The 26,058-nt window shown below is 36.7% G+C and overlaps 1 protein-coding gene across 2 annotated transcripts in view; it reads left to right on the plus strand.

Annotated features, from left to right (window-relative positions):
• LOC111152802 (adaptor related protein complex 1 gamma 1 subunit) overlaps nt 1-26,058 on the plus strand; it is a 76,593-nt gene that overhangs the window by 12,925 nt on the left and 37,610 nt on the right. The window contains exons 2-3 of one of the 2 annotated variants that reach the window (XM_022511446.1): nt 12,029-12,232; nt 23,488-23,612. In XM_022511446.1, coding sequence (XP_022367154.1) covers nt 12,032-12,232; nt 23,488-23,612 — 326 coding nt within the window. In that variant the 5' untranslated portion in view covers nt 12,029-12,031. Of the gene's footprint in view, nt 1-12,010; nt 12,233-23,487; nt 23,613-26,058 lie in introns of those variants that run through there. The other variant, XM_022511445.1, reaches the window with a different exon arrangement.

A 26,058-nucleotide genomic window follows, 5' to 3' on the forward strand; every position in this document is an offset into this window, starting at 1 on the left:
TCTCCATTTTGGAATAAAGTTTAGGAGAATTGGAACATATACAGTCTTTTTTTTTTTTTTTTTTTGTCTTTGTGTTTCTTTTTTCCCTATAGTAAGCATTCACGATTTTGGTTATTTTTTGGATATATAAAGTAATTAATTTAGCTTAAGTTCCAAAACCTAATTTTGTTTACATTTTGGATAGAAACATTTGAAATTAAATTCTCACTTGCTTGTGTTCTCTTTATTTTTCAATGTTTTTTATTTTTTATTTTATTTTTTTGAGAGAGAGAGTGTGTGTAGGTTGGGTAAAGGGAGAGGGGCAAAAGGTGAGGGAGACAGAGAATCCCAAGCCGGTTTCATGCTCTGTGTTGAAGCAGGGCTCAATCTCATGATCCTCAGATCGTGACCTGAATAAGAATCAAGAGTTGGATGCTTAGGGGCATCTAGGTGGCTCAGTCAGTGAAGTGGCTGCCTTCGGTTCAGGTCAAAATCCCTGTGTCCTGGAATCGAGCCCCACATTGGGCTTCCTGCTTAGTAGGGAGCCTGCTTCTCCCTTTCTCTCTGCTGCTCCCCCTGCTTGTGCTCTCTTGCTGTCTCTCTCTCTTTCAAATAAAATCTTTTAAAAAAAGAAGAAAAAAAGTTGAATGCTTAACTGACTGAGCCACCCAAGAACTCCTCAATGTTATTTAACAAATAGCCATTAACGAAATAAATACATTTATCCACAATCTCTGTATTTTAACAAGTTAGAATTTTAATTTTTCTGTGTTCCTTTCCCATCTTTGCCCTAGTAAGTATTTTAGGACAAAAAATGACATTTTATTTTTACAAAATGTACCCACTATGTAGATATAAAACAGATGGACACATAGGCATTGAATACAACTATTGAAATACTAAATGTAGGGCTCAGTCAGTTGGGCGGCTGCCTTCCGCTCAGGTTGTGATGCCAGGGTCCTGGGATCGAGTCCTGCATCTGTCTCCCTGCTTGGTGGGGGGTCTGCTTCTCCCTCTCCCTCTGACTGCTGATCTGCCTATTTGTGCTCTCTCTCTCTCTCTCTCTGTCAAATAAATAAAATCTTTAAAAAAATACTAAATGTAATGGACAGAAACAATTATAGTGGTAGGCTTTATGGTTTTTTTTTTCCCCCCAAAGATTTTATTTATTTATTTGACAGAAAGAATGAGAGAGAGCATGAGAGGGGAGAAGCAGACTCCCTGTGGAACTGGGAGCACGGTGCGGGACTTGATCCAGGACTCTGGGATTATGACCTGAGCCGAAGGCAGTTGCTTAATTAACTGAGCTACCCAGGCACCCAGACTCTGTTTTTTAATTAAAATTCTTTTAAAAAAATTTATTTGCTTGTCCTGGAAAGGACAAGCAAGGGGGTTGGCAGAGGGAAAGGGAGAAGCAGGCTCCCCACTGAACGAGGAGCCTGATGTGGAACTCGATCCTAGGACCCTGGGATCATAACCTGAGCTGAAGGCAGCCACTTAACTGACTGAGCCACTATGGTGCCCCATAAACTTTTTTTTTTTTTAAGATTTTATTTACTTACTAGAGAGGGAGAGGGGGAGAACATGGCAGGGGGAAGGGAAGGGGCAGAGGGAGAGGGACAAACGGAATCCCCACTGAGCAGGGAGCCCAGTGCAGGGCTCAACCCAGGACACTGAGATCATGACCCAAGACAAAGGCCGACACATAAGTGCCTGAGCCACCCACAAACCCCTTAATTAAAAAAAAAAAAGATTCTGTTTATTTGAGAGAAATTGTGAGCAGGGTGGGGATGGGGCAAGAGGGAGAGGGCAAAGCAGTGTCCCTGCTGAGCAGAGAGCCTGTTGAGAGGCTTGATCCCAGGACCATGACTAGAGCTGAAGGAAGATGTTTGACTGACTGAACCACTCAGGCACCCCTGTAGTGGTAGACTTCATATCTTTCTCAGTCTTGGATGGGTCAAGTCGTTAAATTAATAAGAACACACAGTGTCTGAACTATATAATTTTTAGAAATTGTTCCACAGGTATAATTTTTTTCATGTGATTGTCATCTTAGTTTTAAGAAACAGCTTTATTGAGGTATATCAATATTTAATGTCTGTAATTGGATTATAAATGCATTATGGATTGAAATATAAATTTCATAATACACATAAATGCACTAATGTACATATTTAATTTATATAATTTGATGTTAGGATAAAATTTTATATTAAGGTTTTTCTGTCCTCTGCATTAAATGCTAAATGTTGATGTTATTATTACCATTTCTTGACAAATTAGGGTCTTACTATAAAAACCAATTACAATACTCTTTGTTATTTAATACTCTTAAGACTTTAGGGAGACTTGAATGCATTTTGCCAGTATACTAAATAGGCTCAGATTACTATGTTGTGTGTGTGTATTTAAGATAAAGACTTTAGGGGCGCCTGGGTGGCTCAGTGGGTTAAGGCCTCTGCCTTCGGCTCAGGTCATGATCCCAGGGTCCTGGGATCGAGCCCCGCATCGGGCTCTCTGCTCAGCGGGGAACCTGCTTCCTCCTCTCTCTCTGCCTGCCTCTCTGCCTATTGTGATCTCTGTCTGTCAAATAAATAAATAAAAATCTTTAAAAAAAAAAAGATAAAGACTTTAATTTTGGATTTATAAAAAATGATAAATTAAGGTAATTATTATGGAACTCAAAGGCAGAGATTTGCAAGTGATTAGATCTTTTCCTTTTGATTAATCATGGAAAATTTTTATAGGATAAAAATCTATGATTTAAAGGGCACAAACTTTTTAAAAATTATGGTAAGAATGCAAGCCGATTTCTACTCTTGACAAATTTTCAGTTGTATAATACGGTATTGTTATCTGTAGGCATAGTTTGTATAGCAAATCTGTAGAGTTTATTAATCTTGCTTCTGTGATGTTTGGATACTTGTTTCTGCTAAATATAGGTTTTGTTTGCATTTGCTGCTGCTGCTGCTGTTTCTTCCCTTACTGTTAGATGACACTTTGGCGACCATCAGTGTTCTTCCCTTAAACAGCCTCTATCTCCTGGTTCCCACTCTCCTCTGTTTCCTCTCTAGTTTTCTAATTTGTAAATTAGAGCCTGCAAATAGAATAAAGTAGATGTTCTACTATATTGATATGATACTCTTCTGTATTGCTCCATGAGGTTATAAGATGTGTTTTGAGTTATGTCCTGTTTAGCTGAGTCATCACTATACACCATATTCATCCTTTATTTTTAAAAACAGGATAGTTCGTCGTTATTACTAATAATAGATGTTTAAGCTACTGTATTTTAAGGAATCTTGTGGTTTTGAGTATTTTGAAAGGCAAGTAAAAATTCTTAAAAAGTAAGGAAATCCTCAACATTATATTAAGAGCCAGCCAGTAGGTTGTGTTTTCCAGTTTATGAGGTCTACGATAGTCACTACATAGATTAGATGTATTTGAATTTAACTTTTATTTATTTTATTTTTTAAAAGATTTTTATTTAATTATTTGTCAGAGAGAGGGGGAGCAAGTGAGCGTGCATGCACAAGCAGGGGGAGCAACAGGCAGAAGCAGGCTCTCTGCTGAGCAAGGAGCTGGATGTGGGAGTGGATCCCAGGACCCTGGATCTCAGGACTCAGGACTGGATCATGACCTGAGCTGAAGGCAGACACTTAACCGACTGAGCTACCCCAGGCGCCCCTGAATTTAATCTTCTAATACGAAATATTTCGGACATAAAATATTTGGAGGATAAGGATAAATATTCATTTACCCACTACCTACTCTCAGAAATAAAACACCAGTATAGCTGAAGCCTCCTGTGTGTTACTCTGTTCCTCATCATATTCCCGTTTCCAGATGTGCCATTTTTTGGTCTGTGTTTCACGTGCATGTTCTTATTCTTACTGCAGTTTTGTATCTCTAAAGAATAGGTTCTTTTATACATTTTAAATCTTTATAAAATATTAGTACTATATCTTTCTCTACCTTATTTTTGCTCAGAATTAATTTATTCAAGGATAGTGTATAGAACCAGCCATTATGTCCAGCAGTTGTTTATTGCATACTATGTGTGTGGCACTGTGCTAAGAATTTTAAATGTATTCTCATTTAATTCTTGTAACAGTCCTTTGAGGTGGGTACTCTCCCCATTTTACAGATGAGGAAATGAAAGCTCTGGGATGTTAAGTCATTTGCTCAGGACACACAGTTGGCAAGTGGTAGAACTGGGATTCAAACTCAGGTGATTGTACTCCACGGTCATCATTTTATTTATTTATTTATTATTATTATTTTTTAAAATATTTTATTTATTTAATTGACAGATAGAGATCACAGGTAGGCAGAGAGGCAGGCAGAGAGAGAGAGAGAGGAGGAAGCAGGCTCCCTGCCGAGCAGAGAGCCCGATGCGGGACTCGATCCCAGGACCCTGGGATCATGACCTGAGCTGAAGGCAGAGGCTTTAACCCACTGAACCACCCAGGCGCCCCACGGTCATCATTTTAAACAATGATTAGGGTCATTGGATTCTGAAATTAAACAAATACAAAAACACAAGGGTTCTTCTTAATTCTTTTGGTAGTAAAATCTGATGTGACCAGACAGGAGGCTGTAGTATTTATTTTTTCTCATTTGGTGTGAATATTCATTTTTGTTGCTGCAGAAATATTGTTTGATAATGGAACTCCTGTCCCAGACATACTAGGCGAGTAATGACCTATAATATATGCACTGCATTACCTTTCTAAAATTCAGAAAATTCTAAGTTTTGTTCTTAAAGGTTTTGGATGAGAAATTGTGGACTGGTACTGTGCTGTAGATCCCTTTCTGCACGGAATTTTAGAGTTGCTGATTTAATCAAGAGGGCACTTAATTTTGCAAAAGAAAAATTTTCTAAATACATTGAATTGTTTTTTTTTTTTTTTTAAAGATTTTATTTATTTATTTGACAGAGATCACAAGTAGGCAGAGAGGCAGGCAGAGAGAGGGAGAGGAAGGGAAGCAGGCTCCCTGCTGAGCAGAGAGCCCGATGCGGGGCTCGATCCCAGGACCCTGAGATCATGACCCGAGCTGAAGGCAGAGGCTTTAACCCACTGAGCCACCCAGGCGCCCCTATTGAATTAGTTTTGTCATGACACACTTTAGCTTACCATAATTATAATTTTCTGTTCTGTCACTGGTCAGCCGAAACAGATCTTGCTAATTTTTTATATTGCTGGAATTGTAAAAATCTGTTTTCCTCACTAGACTTTTGAATTCTTAAGGTTAGAGATCATGACCTTGGCTGTTGCCAGCGTTTATCGCAATGCCTGACAGAGAAGGCTCAGCAAATACTTGTTGAATGAGTGGTTGGCAACTTTTTGGTATGACGTGTTTCCCTATTTCCTAGGTCATCTATGGGATAGTGTGACAAATTGAATAAGGAGGGAAAAAGAAGAGATGCATGAAGCTAACTTCTGATTCCATATTTTTTTTTTTTAAGATTTTGTTTATTTATTTGACAGGCAGAGATCACAATTAGGCAGAGAGGCAGGCAGAGAGAGAGGAAGGGAAGCAGGCTCCCTGCTGAGCAGAGAGCCCGATGGGGTGGCCAGGGATGATTGATCCCAGGACCCTGGTATCATGACCTGAGCTGAAGGCAGAGGCTTTAACCCACTGAGCCACCCAGGCGCCCCATGATTCCATATTTTTTTTACATTCTCCCTGCCTCCTTTGAAATGGATATAAATGATATCATTTATGATATTGTTTTCTCTGTCAACTATAGTTAATGGGTCCTGAAGTGTTAAATTTTTTTTTTATTTTCTTGATTAAAGACTTTGATCCTGCTGCTTTCTGAATTCAAGATTCTCAAAACTTAATGCCCATTTTTAAAAAATTGGGTTTGACTACCGTGTTTGGAGAGTTCCTTTTTATAGTCTGGTTACTTTTATAGTCTGGTTACAAGTCCTTTGTTGGATTTGCATATCCAGTCTGTAACTGGTCTTTTCATTTTCTTAACAATGTTTTTCATAGCGTAAAAGTCTGTAATTTTTTATAAATCCAGTTTTTAATTTTTTTTCTTTTATGGGTGTGACTTTGGTATAATGTCTAACCCCAAGTCATAAAGATTTTCTCTAACAGTTTTTTATGGTTGTATGTTTTGTTTTACATTTAGATCTGTGATCCATTTTGAGTTAATAGTTGTGTAAGGTATGAGATTTAGGTTGAGGTTCAGTTTTTTTCCATATGAATGTCCAGTTGTGTGTGTTTTGATACCATAGTATCACCTAATTATCTTTTTAATGGTTGTGGTGATATCCCCTTTCATTACTGATACTGGTAATTTGTGTTACTTCTCTTTTATCATCCAGCCATAGGTTTATCAGGTTTTTTTTTTGTTTTTTGTTTTTTTAAGTTTTTATTTATTTATTTGACAGAGATCACAAGTAGGCAAGGGGGGGGGTGGGGAAGCAGGCTCCCTGCTGAGCAGAGAGCCCGATGCAGGGGCTCAATCCCAGGACCCTGAGATCATGACCTGAGTCGAAGGCATAGGCCTAACCCACTGAGCCACCCAGGCGCCCCATATAGGTTTATCAGTTTTATTAGTCTTCTCAAAGAACTGGCTTTTTTGGTGCTGTTGACTTGACCTAAATTTCTGTTTTTAATTTCATTGATTTCTATTTTTTATTATTTGCTTTTTTCCTACTTCTCTTAGATTTATTTTTCTTTTCCTAGTTTCTTAAGTAGACCCTTAGATTGCTTGAGATGTTTCTTCTGTTCTGACAGAGACGAATTTAATCCTGTTCATTTTCCATTAAGCACTGTCTAGGTGTGTACCACATATTTTAACACGTGTTTATATTTTTGTTCAGTTCCATGTATTTACTAATGTCCCTTGCTATTTCCTCCTTCACCAACGGATTATTTGGGAATGTATTAGTTTCCAAGTCCATGGAGGATTTTCCAGTTAGCTTTCTGTTATTGATTTCTAGTTTAATTCTGTTAGTGGTCAGAGACTGTACTTTGTTTTATATGATTCCCATTCATTTAATTTATTAACTTTTTTTTTTTTTTAATGACCCAGGACATGTTCTATTTTGGTGAGTGTTCTGTGTGCACTTGAGAAAAATGTATATTCTGCCATTGTTGGTTGAGGTGTTCCATTACTGTTGGTTAGAGCCAGTCAGTTGATGAGGCATTCAGGTCTTTTGTATCTTTGCTGATATTCTGTAATTTTATCATTTACTTAGGGACCATATTGAAGTCTCTGTTATTGGGGTATAAGCCAAAATGAAATTTCTCCCATCCTTCTTTTCCTGCTTCCTGGACCGAAAAGAGAGGGTTTTTCTTAGAGCTCCTTCTCCGTACTTAGTGAACACTTCCGGGTTTTGGGTTGCCATTGGATCTAGGCTGGGCAGTACTGGAGGAAAAATGACAACTTCTTGGCATTTTGAAAGAACTTCAAATTCTGCTCTCTTTTTCAAATCTGCTGTCATTTACTTTTCAGAGTCCTTGGGTATGTTATGCGTTTTATCCAGGATTTATAGTTATGGTCAGAGGGAGAGACAGGGGTCTCCATGAAGTGTGTTTACTTCATCCTCCCTGGAACTAGAACTTTTTGTTTAGTTTTGAACTTAGACTATATTTTGAAATACACTAAATTCTTTATTCTGTAAATTAACTTTTTCATTCATGCCTAAGAGAATTTCTTGTGATTAAAAAAAAAAGAAATAAGTAGAAGTAAGTTGTCACAGCCAAGGAAAAAAAATACTGCTTTTCTCTAGAGATAGCCTGGTGCTGGAGAAAGATGCTGATTGGGGGAATCACAAGATGTGAGTCAGGCTAGTAATTAATTCTTTGACCTTGTGCAAGGTAGTTAACAGCCTGGATCCTCAATTTCCTCCATAAAAAGCTAGTGGCATAAACTGTCTGTCTGTGATCCTCTGGCTGAGCTGAGAAATTGCTCCAGGTAACTTTTCTCTCAGCAGGCTTAAACTCTGGTGATTTTTTTACCCTGCTGTTGGCCTAAGTGTTTCGGAAATAGATTTAGGCTTTCTCTGATAGTCTTGTTTGCTTTATAGAATCATTCAGGCCTTCATAGAGAAAAGTTATTTTCCAGCAGAGTATTACTGATTGACCTTGATTTTTTTTTTTTTTTTTTTTAAGTTCCCGTAATCTTGTTTTGTTCACACACCAAATTTGGGTTAATAATAAATAAGATTCTTTTTTTTTTTAATCTTTTTTTATGTAATCTTACACCCATTGTGGGGCTCAAACTCACAACCCTGAGATCGAGAGTTGCATGATCCTCCCACCAAGCCAGCCAGGCTCCCCAAATAAGATTTTTTTTTCAAAGATGTATTTATTTATTTGAGAGAGAGAGAGAGAGAGAGAGTGAGCATGCCTGTGCATGAGCAGGGTAAGGGGCAGAGGGAGAAGAATACCCAAGCAGACTCATGCTAAGCACAGAGTCTTGACCCAGGGCTGGATCGTGATCAGGAGCCATGAGGTCAGGACCTGAGCCGAAACCAAGTTGGATGTTTAACCGAATGAGCTATTTATGAAAAATTTTAGGACTTAAATGCTTTGTTTATTGAACCTTTTTGACTTTTAAAAAGCTTTTGATTGTGAAAATTTCTAATATACATAAAAATAGAGAATAATAGAATGTAATTTCATGTAGTCATCATGTGCCCTCAGAAGTAATCAGTGTTTTGCCCGATTTGTTTCATTTTTTTCCCTCCTCAGTACTTTTTCCCCTGGAGTATTTTGAAACAAATCATAGCAATCACATAATTTTATCTCTAAAGATAATGTTCATTTTTGAAGTACTGAGAAGAACTCTAGCCTTGGAGTTCTAATTCTTGGAGTTCATGTGCTAGTTCTGTCCCTTACCACTTTGTAATCTGAAGTTGCATAATTGCTCTGAGGTGAAGTTTCTTCATGGGCAAAGCAGGAATAATGATCTCTGCCCTTACTTCAAATGGATTAGAACAAATGAAATGATGAAGACAGTGAATGTACGAACCTTGAAACACTAGGCCCACGGTATTTCTATTAAAAAGTAACAAAATATTGTACAGGTAGCCTTATACAGTTTAGTATGTGTGATTTTAAGAGGGCCATAGGGAGGAACGTACCAGTACCTAGAGAACTTTTCAAAAAAATTGCCAATATACTATCCCTGCCTTGAGAAGTGATGCTATAGTGAACTAATGGGACTGGGATATCTTCCTGGTCTGTGCGATTAGAACAACTTTGAGACTTACTGGTTTAATGATTCCACAGCTTGTATGTACTGAAGATGATGGTAATGATATTTTAATCTAATTTTTTTTACAGATTTTTTTTTTTATTTTTATGTATTTATTTGACAGATCACAAGTATGCAGGGAGGCAGGCAGAGAGAGAGGAGGAAGCAGGCTCTCCACGGAGCAGAGAGCCCAATGTAGGGCTTGATCCCAGGACCCTGGGATCATGACCTGAGCTGAAGGCAGAGGCTTCAACCCACTGAGCCACCCAGGCGCCCCTTAATCTAATTTTTTAATCATTTTTCTTAACACTGTTGAGGTATAAATACATACAACAAAATGCACTTGTTTTAAGTGTTCAGTGAATTTTGAGATGTGTATATACTCATCATAAACATTTCTGTCACCTCAAGAGGTTTCCTTGCAACCCAGTCGATTCCCATCCCCACCCTCAACACGAGACAATCATTGATCTTTCTGGCATCACTATAGATGAGCCTACAGTGTCAGAGAAGTGAAATCATACAGTGTGTACTTTCTTGTTCCTGCTTCTTTTGCTTAGCATAATGTTTTTGAGTCTCTTCCATGTTGTGTTGGTTCTGTTTTATTCTGGAAAGTATTCATTTATGTGGGTATACCCTTATTATTCACCAGTTTATGGACATTTGAGTTGTTTCTAGTTTTTAGTAATTATAAATGAAGCTTCTGTGAATATTTGTGTACAAGTCTTGGTGAGAACATTTATTTTTCATTGCTTTTTGGTAAATACTGAGTGGATTTGCTGAATCCTATACTAAATATATATTTAATTTTATAAAAAATTGCCAAACTGTTTTCCAAAGTAGTTGAACCATTCCATTTTGCATTCCATGTGAAATTTGAGCACTGGTGTTATACGTAAATAATGAATCGCCGAATGCTACATCAAAACCTAATGATGCCCGACTATATGCTGGCTAATTGAACATAATAAAAAAAAAATGAAGAAAAAAGTTTTACATCACTATGAACACATGGTATGGCTAGTCTTTTAAATTTTAGCCATTTTAATGGTGTAGGGTGATATCTTATAGTTTTAATTTGCATTTCCCTGCTGACTAATGACGTTAAGCATGCTTTCATGTGTTCATGGCCATTCATATATCTTCTTTGAGAAGTGTGTATTCAAATCTTTTACTCATTTTTAAATAAGATGTCTTATTGAGTTGTAAAATTACATATTTTGAATACATGTCCTTTGTAAGATCGGAATTTTATTTTTTTCTTTGTGGCTTGCCTTATTTGCATCTTTTGAAAAGCAAAAGTTTTAACTTTTTGTCAAGTCAGGTTTATTATTTCTTTCGTATTTTGTGCTTGTTATATATGACATCGGTGCTTAACCTAAGTTCCCAAAGATTTCCTTCTATGTTTTCTTTTCTTTTTTTTTTTTTTTAAGATTTTATTTATTTATTTGACAGAGATCACAAGTAGGCAGAGAGGCAGGCAGAGAGAGAGAGCGGGGGAGGGGGAAGCAGATTCCCTGCTGATCAGAGAGTCAGATGTAGGGCTGGATCCCAGGACCCTGGGATCTATACCTAAGTGGAAGGCAGAGGCTTAACATACTGAGCCACCCAGGCGCCCTCCCCCCATGTTTTCTAATGGAAGATTTTTAGTTTTGGCTTTATTATTTAGGGCTGTGATCTGTTTTGAATTAATTTTTTGTATATTATGTGAGGTTAGGATCCGAGGTTAATTTTTTTCTCTGTACAGATACATAGTTGTGCCAGCACCATTTATTGAAGGAATACCCTTTCTCCTATTGACTAACCTTGGTCTCTTTAGAAAATCAGTTGAGCTTTTATGTAGGTCTATTCCCAAACTTTTTCTTTTGCTCCATTATTCTCTGAATCTGCACTTAAATTCATCTCCGCATTGTCCTAATTACTGTAGCTTTATAATATTCCTTGAAATTAGGTAGTACAATTTCTCCAACTTTATCTTTTAAAAATATTTTTTTTTAAAAAGATTTTATTTATTTAGCAGAGAGAGACACAGCGAGAGAGGAAACACAAGCAGGGGAGCAGCAGAGGGAGAGGGAGGGAGAAGCAGGGAGCCCAATGTGGGGGTCAACCCTAGGACCCTGGGACCATGAACCAAGCTGAAGGCAGACGCTTAACGACTGAGTCACCGAGGCACTCCCCGCCTTTTTTTTTCTTTTTTCCTTGTTTTGGCTATTATAGGTTTTATTACTGTTACTATTACAATTTTAAAAATACGAGAATATGACTCTAATAGTCTTATCCTCTGAGATTGGTTTATTATTTTTTCCTCATCACAATTTCCAGAGAGTACCCAAGTGTACTGAGATGATTGTTGTTTCTTGGAAAAAGTGTTTAAATCTAATAATTGGTCTTGTAATCTCTATTTTGTTGAGTTGAACTTTATGATCATATTCAGTATTCATCTGATAATTTATTGTGTTATACTGAGTTAGCAGTTGAGCAGAAAATATTTGTCTTTAAGGTTGGGCATAGACCTTTTCTTAATTACTTTAAGGATGGAGTAAGGATTTGGATTGAGTTTTTCCTAAGATATTTTGATAATAATGATGGATTTTTAGATATTGGTATATTCTGTGCTTATCTTGCTTAATACTTAACACTTTTGTTTGTATTCTTTCCAGATATTTACTGAGTTGAGTTTGTATGTAATAGCTTTGCTGAAGCTTTGTATCCTCGGACTTAGCAAATCTTGAATTCTTAAAAATAAGAAATTTTTGTGGGAAGTTGTGTGAATGGTTTTGATAGTAAAAAAGTGAACATTTTTATTTAATGTCTTTCCATATCCAGAGGATGCCAGCCCCCATCAGATTGCGGGAGCTGATCCGGACCATCCGGACAGCCCGAACCCAAGCCGAAGAACGAGAAATGATCCAGAAAGAATGTGCTGCAATCCGATCATCTTTTAGAGAAGAAGACAATACATACCGGTGTCGGAATGTGGCAAAATTACTATATATGCACATGCTGGGCTACCCTGCTCACTTTGGACAGGTAGGCTGGGCTGAGACCACATCTAGCAAGGGTACTCTTGTTTGAATGACAGTAGCTCAGGGAGGGTCGGTCAGTATTTTCCTGTCAGGAAAGACAGGATACTTTTCATAGTCATGTAGTCTGATCATTGTGGAACTGAAGGTAGAATTGAGAAAGTTGCAGACCTGGAAAGGCATGATATTGCTGTCAGTTGTGCTTTCCATTGGGAATCTCTCATTATGTGGATTAGAATATGTTTTGATGGTGGCAACTAGCTTGCTTTAAGGATTAACCAGTAGGTTGTGATTGGTCGGTCAGAGGGGCTGGACAGTAATGAATATTTAAGAAGTATTTGCTAAATGTTTCCTTAGCTTTATTCTGTATGCACAATGATATAAGGAGGACCACTCAGAATAGATGTTTTTAAGTAAAAGAAATTAAGTGGTTGCCACATAATGGCATTTATGGATTTTGTCATAATTACCTCATTACTCGATTGCTGTAGCCACTGTGCAGGTCTGCCTCCTGATTTTCTCCTACACACAAATGCATATTACTAGATACAGCCAGTTTAAGCTCTGAGAAGGGTATTCTTGGTGATAAGTGCTTTCTTCCATCCATGTTTATACATGTTAAGGGGGGTTGAGTCACAGAGAAGAGTATAGCGGGTTGTTTTTTAATTCTTATTAATGCTATTAAATTTTATCTCATTGAATTTAGGAATTGTATTACATGCTAAATAGTCTTTTTAAGGAAAAGACTACAAAATTGAAAGAATGTGCAACATTAGGAGAAAAATACCACCCATGTTTCCGTTATTCAAAGATAACTGTTGGTTAATGTTTTGATATATTTAATTTACCTGGAAAGGTGGACATGTTTATCTTTTGTTCAGCACAGTAAGTCCAGTGAAAGGAGATTCCCCACCTCTGAATTAAAACAAAATAGTAATGGGATTGAATCCTATCAGACTGACTTGGGTTAGTTTTATGCTTATCTTAGGGCTGGGAATGAGGTCACTTTCTCTAAAAATACATGATTGAGAGTGGGAGAGCATTAATTTCCCAAAGGAAGATTGAGGTGTTACTATCAGAGGAAAGGAGGACCACCAGGTACTAGGCAAACAAAAACTCTCCTCTGAGTAAAACACGTTATGTGCTTTTACCACATCAAAAAGTGATCCAGGTGGTCATACATTTAGTGAATGTCATAGTATAAAGCAAAGAGATGTGTATATTTTTGTTGGTTGATTTTAAGTAGACATATTTAGGTTAGATTTACAGAAATCTATTATGTTGGGCTCTAAAAGATAGGGGTGGAGGTGGGGAGACTTTTTAATCCCTACATTCAGAAATAACCATTGTTGTCACCACAGAATTAAAGGAGTTTTTTAAAGACCAACTGTTGAATTTAAAATCGTATAATAGATTTAACACTGATGATATTTCATTTTGTGAAAGAGTACTCTCTATTTCTAAGAGTCATTACTATGTAAATAAAATATACTTTCCAACTTTACTAGATGGCATTTTTTTGGGTGTTCTGGAATTTAATTATTTGATAAAACATTTAATTCTTAGGTGGAAAGTGTTAATATTCAAGGAAACTGTACTAAAATTTTGGTACCAAAGAAAAGATTTTTCCGAATAGGGATAGGAAATCATAATTTTAAGTCCCTTACTCTATTTCCTTTACTTGAATAAGTCAGGGCCCTATCCAAGCGGTAATTTGGTATCCTGCGCATCAGAATTTCCTTTATAATGTACCCATAAAAAGATTCTTATCTAGGTTCTCTCACTTGCATGTATGAATCACAGTATCATTTTCACTTAATTATGTGTAAAAACAGCTACCGTTTATTGCATTTTATTAGACTTGTTAGACTTGTGCTGTTCATTATGATAGCCAGTACATGCATAGCCACCGTTCTCTTGAAATGTGGCTAGTTCAACTGAGGCGAATATTCAAGGAAAATAAATTTTTGATGGGTATTTGATGCAGTTACTGGAAAACTTTAAATGTTTTCGACAGCTTGGGTATGTGAATCTACTTTATCAATTGTAAATTTTATGAAATCTAAATATAGTTAAAATATTTCTGATGGATATGTAGTATACAAATTGAGATGTGCTGTTAAGTGTAAAATACATACTGTATTTAGAAGCTTTAGTACAAAAGAAAGTTGTAAAATATCTAATAATTTTGTGTTGAATATATGTTGAAATGATATTTTAGATATATTGGGTTAAATAAAATCTATTATTCAAACTAATTTCACCTGTTTCTTTTTACTTTTTACTGCAGTATCTAGCATGATGCTGTTCAATAGAAATAAAAATATGAGCCAGATGTAGAATTTAAAAATTTCTAGTAGCCACATTTGAAAGTCTTTCAAATTTTACAGTAATACCCACAAGATAGGTAATATCCTCATATTGCTGATGAGGAAACTGAGATTCAGAGATTAAGGGACTTGTTTAAATTCACACGGCTAGCAAATACTAGGGAGAGGTTGTAATATATATCCAAATGTTGGTTTCTTTTGTGTGCCCTTCTAACTGCGTATCAATGAGAACGTCTAGCTCATTGGTTTTTACACAGCAGGGGTTTATGAAGTTGAAGAAAAATCACAGCTTAAAAACAACTGGAAAGTAAATATAAAGAAAATCAGTGAACAGCTAAAAATTATCGCAGTCAGACCTTTGGAATGGAAGATAGCAGGGAGAGCGAGGAGGTTGCTGTTGAAAAGTCAGTTATGAGTGTTGTTGAAAAGGAAGAAGCTGATAGTGAAAAATACAAAATAACTGCCATCAGAAGAAAACATAGCCATCGTGGGCATTAGAAATAAGGAATGGACATAACTTTGTAAGCTCTTACAGCATTACAGGTGTGCACAATAATCGTTCATTAGGAATTTATGTGTCTGGCTTAAACACGACCCAGAAGTAAAGTTGAGTATCTAAAAAAGTGGGTAGATTGCAGGGGTAAAATATAGTGGCTTGGGGGCCAGATTCTTCCACAGATGTGTTTTGTTTTGCACAATATGTTAAATTTTTTGAATTTGCTGCTGACATAAAAATCAAGGAACTTCTCATGGAAATCTGGATTTTTAGTTTCTCTTAGAAAATCAGTAGGATTTGACATCACTGGATCCACATTTTGCCATGGCACTTGTAGGCTGGTGACCTTTTCTAGGCTGGGCTTGCATTGTCTATTTCTTTCCCGTCCCAGCCTGGCCTGCTGTACTCAGTTACCTGTCCATAGTAGTCTTCCCTTCCATCAGTACAGTGTAGCAGTTCACTTCCTTATGTTCTTTAAAGTTTTTCCAGTGTTCTCTATAAAGTCTTAAAAATCTTTGGTGAAATTTGTAGATTCCTTGGAGCTCTTCTTCCTATTGCAAATAACACTCTTAAAACTTTAATAATTAGGATTTAGATATACAGAAATATAGTTCATTTTGCATATTTATCTCCTTAGCAACATTATTGCCTTTGGTTCTGAGAGTCCCTGTAGACTCCATTGCTTCCATATAATCAGTACTGTTGTCTGTAAGCATTGGCAATTCCCTGACTTTCCATCCTTAGTCATTTTTTTTCTTTTTCTTTACTACACTGTACCTGTAATTGGATGGTGATAGTAGGTGTCTTTGTCTTGAGCACTGTTAAGCCCAGATTGTGCCCAAAATAAGCCTGAACTCTTACTGTGCCAGACAGAAAACAAAAACTATAGAGGTCATGGTAAAAGGTTTAGTAGCCACCAGAAGTAGCTTTTTGTTGTGCCCCCAAATAAGAAAATTTGAGCATTAATACGAGTAATTATAATTGAATATATCAAGTAAGTTTATATCAGTGAGTTCATAATTTTTTTTTTTTATCCTAAGTTTTTATTTGAGAGAGAGAGAGTGAGCGCTCACAAGTGAGCAGGGAGGGGGCAGAAGAAGAAGGGGGGAAAGAGAGAATCTCAAGTAGACTCTGCCCTGAGCAAGGAGCCTGACGTGGGGCTCAATCTCGATGCTGAGATCATGACCTGAGCCAAAATCAAGAGTTGGATGCCTAACCGATTGTGCCACCCAGGGTCCCCAGTGAGTTTATAAGTATTAAACAAATTTTTAAAAACATCATTGGTCAACTTTGGAGCATATTAGGGTCTCGTTTTGAAAATTGGTAAATAAAAGGAAAGAAACATTTATCCTACCTTTTTTCGTTTTAAGATTTTATTTACTTATTTGACAGAGAGTTCACAAGCAGGCAGAGAGGCAGGCAGAGAGAGAGAGGGAAGCAGGCTCCCTGCTGAGCAGAGAACCCTATGCGGGGCCCGATCCCAGGACCCTGAGATCATGACCTGAGCCAAAGGCAGAAACTTAACCCACTGAGCAACCCAGGTGCCCCTATCCTGCCTTTTCTACCAGTAGTAGTTCCTTCTGAAGGAATTATTGGTAAGTTCCAAGGGTACATATAGCGAAATTGCTCCTTAGAGGAAAAGCCCAACCAATAAATGAAGAAAGAATAAAAGAATTAGAATATTACCATTTTGTAATTCCTGGTGATCATCATTGATACTAATGTCACAAAAGAGAGACAACCACCAGAAATAATTACATACTTCTTGATGAAAGTTCATACTACCACCTATGAAGTGTATTTGCTAAGTCAAAACAAAATAAAAACTGAAAAACCTGAATCTGATCAGGAATCTTGTCCATTTAACAAGGGACATTCATAAGAGTTCATTGCAGCGTTGTTTCTGATATGAAAACATTGGGAATAATCTTTGTGTCCACAGAAAGAATAGGTAAGTTGTGGTATATTCACAAGTGGGATAGTATATTAGCAGTGAATATAACTAAATTACAATTTCTTATCTGAATATGAGTAACATTCAAAGACGTTGAATGAAAAGAGCAGGGATGGGGGCGCCTGGGTGGCTCAGTGGGTTAAAGCCTCTGCTTTCAGCTCAGGTCATGATCTCAGGGTCCTGGGATTGAGCCCCGCATCGGGCTCTCTGCTCAGCGGGGAGCCTGCTTCCCTCCTCTCTCTCTCTGCCTGCCTCTCTGCCTACTTGTGATCTCTGTCTGTCAAATAAATAAATAAAAATCTTAAAAAAAAAAAAAGAAAAAAGAGCAGGGATATGGTATGACACTTACATAGAGCTTAAGACATTAAAAAATAATTGTATCAACGTATGTAGTAAAGGCATGGGGCATGGCAATGATGAGCAACAATTTTGAGTTCTGGTTACTCCTAGGATGGAGAGAAGGGAAATGGGACCAAGGCAGAGTATACAGAGGGCTTCAGTTGAATTTGTGATACTAAAAAATGTAAAATAAAGTGAGTAGGTTAAAATTTTAAGATTTGCTAAAGCTGGCTGATGGCTTAATGAGTATTGCATGATTTTTGTGTATTTTTGAGTGTAATATCTCATAATTTCATAATTTTTCTCAAGAGGAAAAATGGGATGCAATAGCAGTGTTAAGTATTTTGTGTTTGTTTTTCCCCTTTGCCAAAAGAATGAAAAAAACAACCTGGTCTCATATAGATTTTTATGTTGCCAGACTACATAGTGCTAAAGCAGTTACAAGCTTATTCTTCGTGTGTGTGTGTAAGTGTGTGCTGTGTGTATAAACTAGAAAGTTATTTCTGAATATTAAATAGAAATAAAGGTAATTTTTAAAAACCTAACCAATCAGTTGCAGTTCCATTAATAAATAGTTGCATATTTTCATCAAGGTGATTGTTCACATCATAAAGCTTAGATGTTAAATTTAAAAGCAAATGTATATATGCATTTGACCTTGTGGGAAATTGTTCTGAAAGCTAACAAAATAGGTGTAGATTCTTTCAAGGGCAACCAGATTAAATGTTTATGAAGGGCAATATTTGTACTTGCTTTAGAACAATGTAACAAGGCCGAAACCTTTCTTTTAAAAAATTGCTTTGAAATTCAGGAAAAATTGGAATATTGAGTCAGAAAACAGTCTTTACCTGAAACCTACTCCCATCAGGATATTTTGGGGATGATCTACGTATTTCACCTACATATTTCAAAACTCTTCCAGTTGATTTTGATCAGTCAGGTTTGGAAACCACTTTCTTAAGGCATTAAGTTTATTCCAAAGGGAGCCGGTAACTTCACTCTCTAGGCTTGCTACTGGCTGCCTGGAATGTTTCTGCTGAGAAAAATTCTTAGGCCACTTCGAGGGTCAGCTGTAAAGAATTAGTGACTACTGTATTTGCCTTGAAAATAAAGAGTGGAGGGCAGCGTTAGGGTTGTCTTCATGATGTGACCCAGTTATCTTAGTGAAGAGGAGACTGAAGCCCAGGTTGTTGAAATAACTTGCTTAGGTCTCTTAAGCTAGAACCAGGAGTAGGGCTTTTAGGTCAAATAGTGTCTTTCTGTTCCAGTGTGTTATATAAAGGGATAGGAATCTTTCTCTGATGTTTTCTTACTGTTCCTCACCTTGAATGAGTGCCCTTCCTAACTTGTTTGCATAGTAGCTTGTGCTTAATTGTCGCAGTGTGTATATTATATATATATATATATCTCCTACGATGTATATGTATGTATCATACTTGTAATATATATCCAAATGTTGGTTTCCTTTTGTGTGCCCTTCTAACTGGGTATCAATGAGAACGTCTAGCTCATTGGTTTTTACACAGCAGGGGTTTATGAAGTTGAAGAAAAATCACAGCTTAAAAACAACTGGAAAGTAAATATAAAGAAAATCAGTGAACAGCTAAAAATTATCGCAGTCAGACCTTTGGAATGGAAGATAGCAGGGAGAGCGAGGAGGTTGCTGTTGAAAAGCCAGTTATGAGTGTTGTTGAAAAGGGAGAAGCTGATAGTGAAAAATATAAAATAACTGCCGTCAGAAGAAAACATAGCCATCGTGGGCATTAGAGATAAGGAATGGACATAACTTTGTAAGCTCTTACAGCATACAGGTGTGCACAATAATCGTTCATTAGGAATTTAAGTTATTTTAAAAAGGCTGATTGTTCCCATTTACTGAGTTGTATTTTCATAAGATTTTTGGTCTTAAATTCTCAAAGTCTTTTCATAAAACTATTTTAAGACTCAAATGCTTTTTTGTTAATTTTTTGAAATTACATGTTACTCAATTTGGGAGAGGGAGTAATTGCCCTAGGTTTTTTCCCCCTCCTTTTTAATTGTATTGTTATATTAACTTTTGTAACCACAAATTAGATAAAAGTTCCTTTTATCCTGCAGTTTTATACTTTTTTCTTTCTAGTCCAATATTATTTATCTTTGGAATAGATAATGACAGTTCATTAATGCAAAATTTAAAAGATAGAAAAGAATACATGATGAAAACCTTGCTTTCTGTTCACTTTCAGACACTTAGTTTCCTGTTTTGTTTTGTTTTTAAGATTTTATGTATTTATTTGAGAGAGAAGGAGAGTGTGAGCGAGAGAGCACAAGCAGGGGTAGCTGCAAGGGGAGAGGGAAAAGCAGGCTTCCCGCGCAGCAGGGAGCCAGGTGGATGGATGCAGGGCTGGATTCCAGGACCCCAAGATCATGACCTGAGCAGAAGGCAGAGGCTTAACTGGCTGAGCCTATGAGGCGTCCCTGCTTAGTTTCCTTTTTATAGGCAACTGTCTGTGTCTATCCTTCCAGAGATACTTAGTACATCTCCAGGCAATGGAAATGCCTACTCCACTGTAAAATACATGTGTGCAGTGTCTATTTATTAATCTGTTTTGAAGATTAGCCCATGTCCTCATTCTTTTTTCCAGCTTTTTTGACATTCTCATTCTTTTTGCCAGCTTCTTTGACATACTCATGGTAATGTATCTAGCAAAGTAGTCCATGATACTTTTTTTTTTCTTAAGTTTCTATTTATTTGGGGGTGGGGAGAGTGCAGGTGTGAGCACAAACAGGGGGAGGGGCAGATGGAGAGGGACAAACCAGATTCCCTGCAGAACCAGGAGCCCAGTGTGGGACTTGATCCTATGACCTGAGCCGAAGGCACACACTTAACCAACTGAGCCACTCAGGTGCCCCATATTCCATGATAATTATGGATCATAATTTATTTACACTGATGCCTTATTAATGGAGACTTATTTCCAGTCTTACTGTTTATTTATTTAATTTTATGTAAGCTCCACACTCATTGTGAAGCTCAAACTCAGGACCCTGAGATGAAGAGTCACATGCTCTTATCAACTAAGCCAGCCAGGTGCCCCTCCAGTCTTACTGCTTAAAGCAGTACTACAATGGAATAATCACCATTATTTTACACGTATATGAAATGTAAAGGTAGTGTAAGTTCCTAAAAGTGGAATTATTGAGTCAAAGGATATATGTATTTGTATTTTAGATAGGCCAGGTCTTTCTGGCTACAGCTTGTGTCACTTTATAGCCAATCACTAATGTCCTCGCTCCATAATGACAGTCTAACTTTGCTAATATAAAAGGTTAAAAAACTGTCTCACTATGGTTTCCATTTGCATTTCTTTTTCTCTTCCAGTAACTTCACTGAGACTTATTTTGCATATCTTATAATTCACGCTTTTCAAGTGTATGGTACAGTGATTTGTTTTAAGTAAATTTACCTACTTGGGTTTGCATAAATGTTTTATGAGGAGGTTGAACTCCATTTCCTATGTTTGAATTATTTTTGTTTTCTTTGAACTGTCCATATTCTTTGTCCATTTTTATATTGAGTTGTTGGTCTTTTTATTTGTTTTTTTTTAGTTGGTCTTTTTGAAAATCAGTTTGTAGGATCCTGTTATATAGCATTTCGTGTCTATGAAACAGGTTGGAAATATTTCTTCCACATTTGTCATTTGTTTTTTTACTTTGCTCAGGGAGTTTGGAGTAAAATCAAAAGTTATTTTTTATCTCTGTCGTGTGAATATAAAAGCTAGACTGTTTTCTGTGGTCTTAAAGCATATGTTAGATTTGTAGGTTAGCAATGTTTCAGGTGGGATTTTCAAGTAGTTTTAAGTGAGATGGAGTAGAACTCAATTTGAAGTTGTTACCTAAGGGGCAGAAACATTTAATTGATTTTACCATTTTTCTTCTGTAACTCACACTAGAGTTGCCTATTTAGTGGTTGCTGCTCAAAAATGGATGCCTTCCCCTAGTATTTCCCCCAAAACCCCATTGTCCATCCCTCCATCTTTTTTCTTTTTCCATATCTGAAAACTTTGATAATATTCTTAAAGATGAAACACAGTGCTTTCTTAGCACTATTGCTGGCCACTAACACCAAAGTGTAGAGGATGATGAGAATTAATCCTCAGTGGAGGATGTTTTTCAAATGCCATTTCCAGTCTTTAATCTTGGATTTTCCTCTCAAAATTTGCCATCTTCGTAAAACAAATGTATATTCTTAAAGCAAAGTCACTGTACCAATGGGGAATACTGAAAATAATTAATTTAGTGTTTGTCCCTTTAAGTTGTAGTTTTTTTTCTTCATTTTTAGGTAAGTTTTAAGTAAGTGTCACAAAGAGCAACAAATTGTACTCTCAAGTCATTGATGACTTTTAGTGTGACTATCTTAAAACTTGGCCTAGGGGCGCCTGGGTGGCTCAGTGGGTTAAAGCCTCTGCCTTCAGCTCAGGTTATGATCCCAGAGTCCTGGGATCGAGCCCCGAATAGGGCTCTCTGCTCATGGGGAGCCTGCTTCCTCCTCTCTCTCTCTGCCTGCCTCCCTGCCTACTTGTGGTCTCTGTCTGTCAAATAAATAAATAAAATCTTTAAAAAAAAAAAAAAAACAAACTTGGCCTAAAAAATACACAGTCATATTAATGCTTAAGAGTAAAGACAGACTTCATTAGTTCATCTTAATAACAAATTTTTGGATAATTTATTTGCATAATGCCTGGTATTTCTTAAAGCCACGATTCAATAAGGATGATTAAAAATTTCAGTCATACCTGAAACTCTTTTAGAACTGTGTTTTTTTTCACTGCTTAAATATTCATTTTTAGGATTATTAAATGGGAAGGTTAAAAATCCTTCTGTTTGAAAAAGAGTAAGATTTTCTGATAATATTTTAGCTCCTGTTCTTTTCATTCACCTCAGCAGTAATTTTTCTGCTGAGATTGTGAAAATGACTTTATTCATTTTTTTTTATTTCAGAAATTGTTTTTTAAAATTTAAATTGAATGCATAGAAGGAAGGGAAGGGTTGTTATGTAATCTGTCAGTTTCAGAGGCATTTCAGTTTCCCTTTTGGATCCTGGTTATTTTTGGAGGCTTTGATTTGTTCATGATAGTATAGTCATTCTGTTAACTTGAGGTGTTTTTAATGCAGATATATCAAGAGAGCAGTTTTTAAGTAGCTTAAAACAGTTTTATTTGCAAATGCTTTTATTTTCCTCAATTTCACTTTGGAACTTACAGGCAAATTCAGATGGGAATAGTCTCATGATTTTAGACTGTTGTATACAGGTCTGCATTTGAACCCCTTTCCTTGGGATATAGTGATTCTAAATGGGAACATAGTTTGCAAAACTCTTGGAGTTTTGGAGTGTCTAACTTAGGTACACGCTTCGAAAACCATCACTATGGAGGGGATATTTGGCCTTTTGCATATCAAGGTGGAGTGATAAGGTGACTGTGATATTCAAGAAAGGCTAAGTATCAAGACGATCTATTTAACTACAAAGAGTCTTAAGCTCTGAGAATTTTTATAACTTACATAAAGAAAAAGTCATATAAAACATTTTAGGTTTATTCCACTCCTGAAATTTCCTCTAGCCTTTTTTTTTTCCTCTGTATTTTTATTCCTCATATGCTAAACTCTTTATTCTGCCTTCTCCTTGGTTCAAGCCCTAAATGTAGCACTTCCCACATCATACTAAGGTTAGTTGTTGTCTCTTTTTCAGTTGTATATTCTTGATGTTTAAGATAGTGTTTGGCACTTTAATGTATTTCCAGTTACTGAGTTTTTTGATATTCAAAATAGAAAAGACCATAAATGTACCCATAAGTTAGGTGCTCATTTAGTACAACTGGGGATTAAATTAAGAATTGGGTTTATTAATATTCTATTATAATACTTTATTAATAACTACTTACTTCAATCTGTGGAAGTAAGGTAAACCTCACAGATTATATCATAGGACCTTGCCGAGATGATCTATTCCAGAACTTGGTATCCTATCATCAGGATATCTCAAGATCTTAGGTGATCTGATATCTGTTTATTTCAGCTATCCATTGACTCTGGGTTAAAAACATTGCTTTCCCGATTGTGGTAGCAATTCCTTAATTTCTTTTCTTTTTTTAAAAAATTTGCAGTTGGAGTGCCTCAAGCTTATCGCCTCTCAAAAGTTCACAGACAAACGCATTGGCTATTTAGGGGCAATGCTGCTGTTAGATGAAAGACAAGATGTCCATCTTCTCATGACAAACTGTATCAAGAAGTAAGTCTTTTCCTTCTTTTAATAACTACTTTGTGCTTTTAAAGTTTTCTTACAATATGACATTGAGAGCTTCTGTTTATTGACTTTATTCACTACCTAGAATATATTTGAATTGCTCTTAGAGTTCGTGTATAAAGAAGATAAACAAAGGATTAAAATTTCTGTAGGGCAATATTTATTATTATCTTTTAAGATTTTATTTATTTATTTGAGAGAGAGAGAGTATGAAAGCAGCGGGAGGAAAGGAGAGGCAGAGAATCTCAAGCAGATTCTTTACTGAGTGCAGAGCCTGATACGGGGTCCATCCTATAACCCCGCGATCATGACTGGAGCCAAAATCCAGAGTTGGTCACTTAACTGACTGAGCCACCCAGGCGCCCCTGTAGGGGGTAATTAAATGAAGGCATTGCATGTACAACATCTTCAGGCATAGGACCACAGTTTAGCAATGAAACGAGAATTTGGACCTACATGGAATAGAAAAAGCATTGGTAAATCAGAGATTTCTTGTATTTCCAGGACCTTGAATACCATGAGTAATGAAATTTTACATTTATTAAAGAGTTACCAGTATATGTTCTGAGTAAATACCATTTAAAGGTAAAAGAAGAGGTTTTGCTTGTTAGTGGTCTAATTCCAGATTTTACTTGCATGAAATTTTACTTGGGCTTGTGAATTTTTGTGTGTCTTTTTTCCCCTTTAATGGGTGCTTTACTAGTCCAGTCATGTTTGTTTAACTTACAAACTGAGGAATGCTTGCTATACAGAGGAATTAGAGTAGCTGAGCAAGGGAATTAGCAGTTCTTCCCAGCATCCTTCTTACATCAAATGTTTATTCGAAAGTTGTGGAAGTTCTGGTGGCCTTATTGGTTAAAGGTACTTTTTGGTTTGTTTTAGTTTGGTTTTGGTGTGTCTATTAGTTTAATCTCCTTTTGTAGATTTCTTTTTCATTTGTAGTATTTGTTTGACAGAAAGTAGATGCAGGGGATATAGGTAATCACGTTTGTAGTTATTGAACTCTTACACTTTTATGTGGTCAGTAATGTTCTACTTTAAAATTTCCCAGTGGATAATGGAAAATCCCAAAAGGAGAATTACAATTTGCTTATAAATATAGAGGGTGTCATGTAAATATATTGAGTCCGTGAACTTAATTTTGGGGGAATCTTAATTTTGGGTCTTGACATAAATACTAATGAAAATACCAAGTTGATTCATGTATTCAACAAATGCTTGTTGTATACCTGCTGCGTGCCAGGAGCTGTTATAAGTTCTGGGGAGGGAGAGTGAAAACGATTGGCAGAGATCCTCGGTGTTAACCGAGGTTACAGTCTTCATGTTCAGCATGACTCTTTTATACCTTTACTCTGGCTAGGCCTCTGAGAGTTTCTTTAATTTTGGTTCTTGCATGCTCTGTTGCCCTTATTACTTAAGCCTTCAGTCACATGCTGATGATTTGGCAGTTCTGCCTAGCAGCAAGTTCATAGTAAAGAGTTAATACCAAACTCAAGTGTAGGTTTATAGCTTGATAAAAAAATTGAAGAATGAGGCACATAGGCAAGGAAGAAATCTTTGCTTTGAATTTTTTTTTTTTAAAGATTTTATTTATTTATTTGACAGACAAGGATCACAAGTAGGCAGAGAGGCAGGCAGAGAGGGGGGAGGCAGGCTCCCCGCCGAGCAGAGAGCCCGATGCGGGGCTAGATCCCAGGACCCCGAGATCATGACCTGAGCTGAAGGCAGAGGCTTAACCCACTGAGCCATCCAGGTGCCTATGCTTTGAATTTTAATGAGACCTAACCAGGCCTCAGGTGAACTTTTTGAGAGAGAACTAATAGTTGGGAATTGATCTGGCCCCTTAGTCAAAGCTCAAGTTAAAGGACTTCGAGTCATTTAGTTTTGTTTTTCAAAAATATTTGTTAATGAATGGGTTGGTTGGTTTTGTGAGGTTTTTTGTTTTTTGTTTGTTTTGCTTTTGGTTTTTATTATGGGGCATCATTGTGTACCAGTGGTTTTTATGTTTAATAATGAATATTTTCCGGGATGCCTGGTTAAGCGTCTGCCTTCGGCTCGGGTCATGATCCCAGGGTCCTGGAATTGAGTCCCACGTTGGGCTTTTTGCTCAGCCAGGAGCCTGCTTCTCCCTCTGCCTGCCGTTCTCCCTGCTTGTGCTCTCTCTCTGACAATACATAAAATCTTTAAAAAAAAAAAAAAAAAAAAAAGAATGTTTCCCTCATTGTTCATTGGCCTAGAAAAGTTCTAAGCAATTGAAGATCTTGGAATCTTTAAAAATTGGATATGATATTTTAAGAACTTGCATTATGCAAATGTTATTAATCATTGAAAAATGAATGAAAAGTCAGCTAAGTATTCTTGGAAACTGGGAGCCTAAATGGGAAAGTCATAGTTAAGACTTAAATATTATTGGGGTGTGTGGGTGGCTTAC

This window comes from Enhydra lutris, unplaced genomic scaffold, assembly GCF_002288905.1.
Source record: "Enhydra lutris kenyoni isolate GAN:26980312 unplaced genomic scaffold, ASM228890v2 scaffoldscaffold30, whole genome shotgun sequence".
NCBI classification, from domain to species: domain Eukaryota; kingdom Metazoa; phylum Chordata; class Mammalia; order Carnivora; family Mustelidae; genus Enhydra; species Enhydra lutris.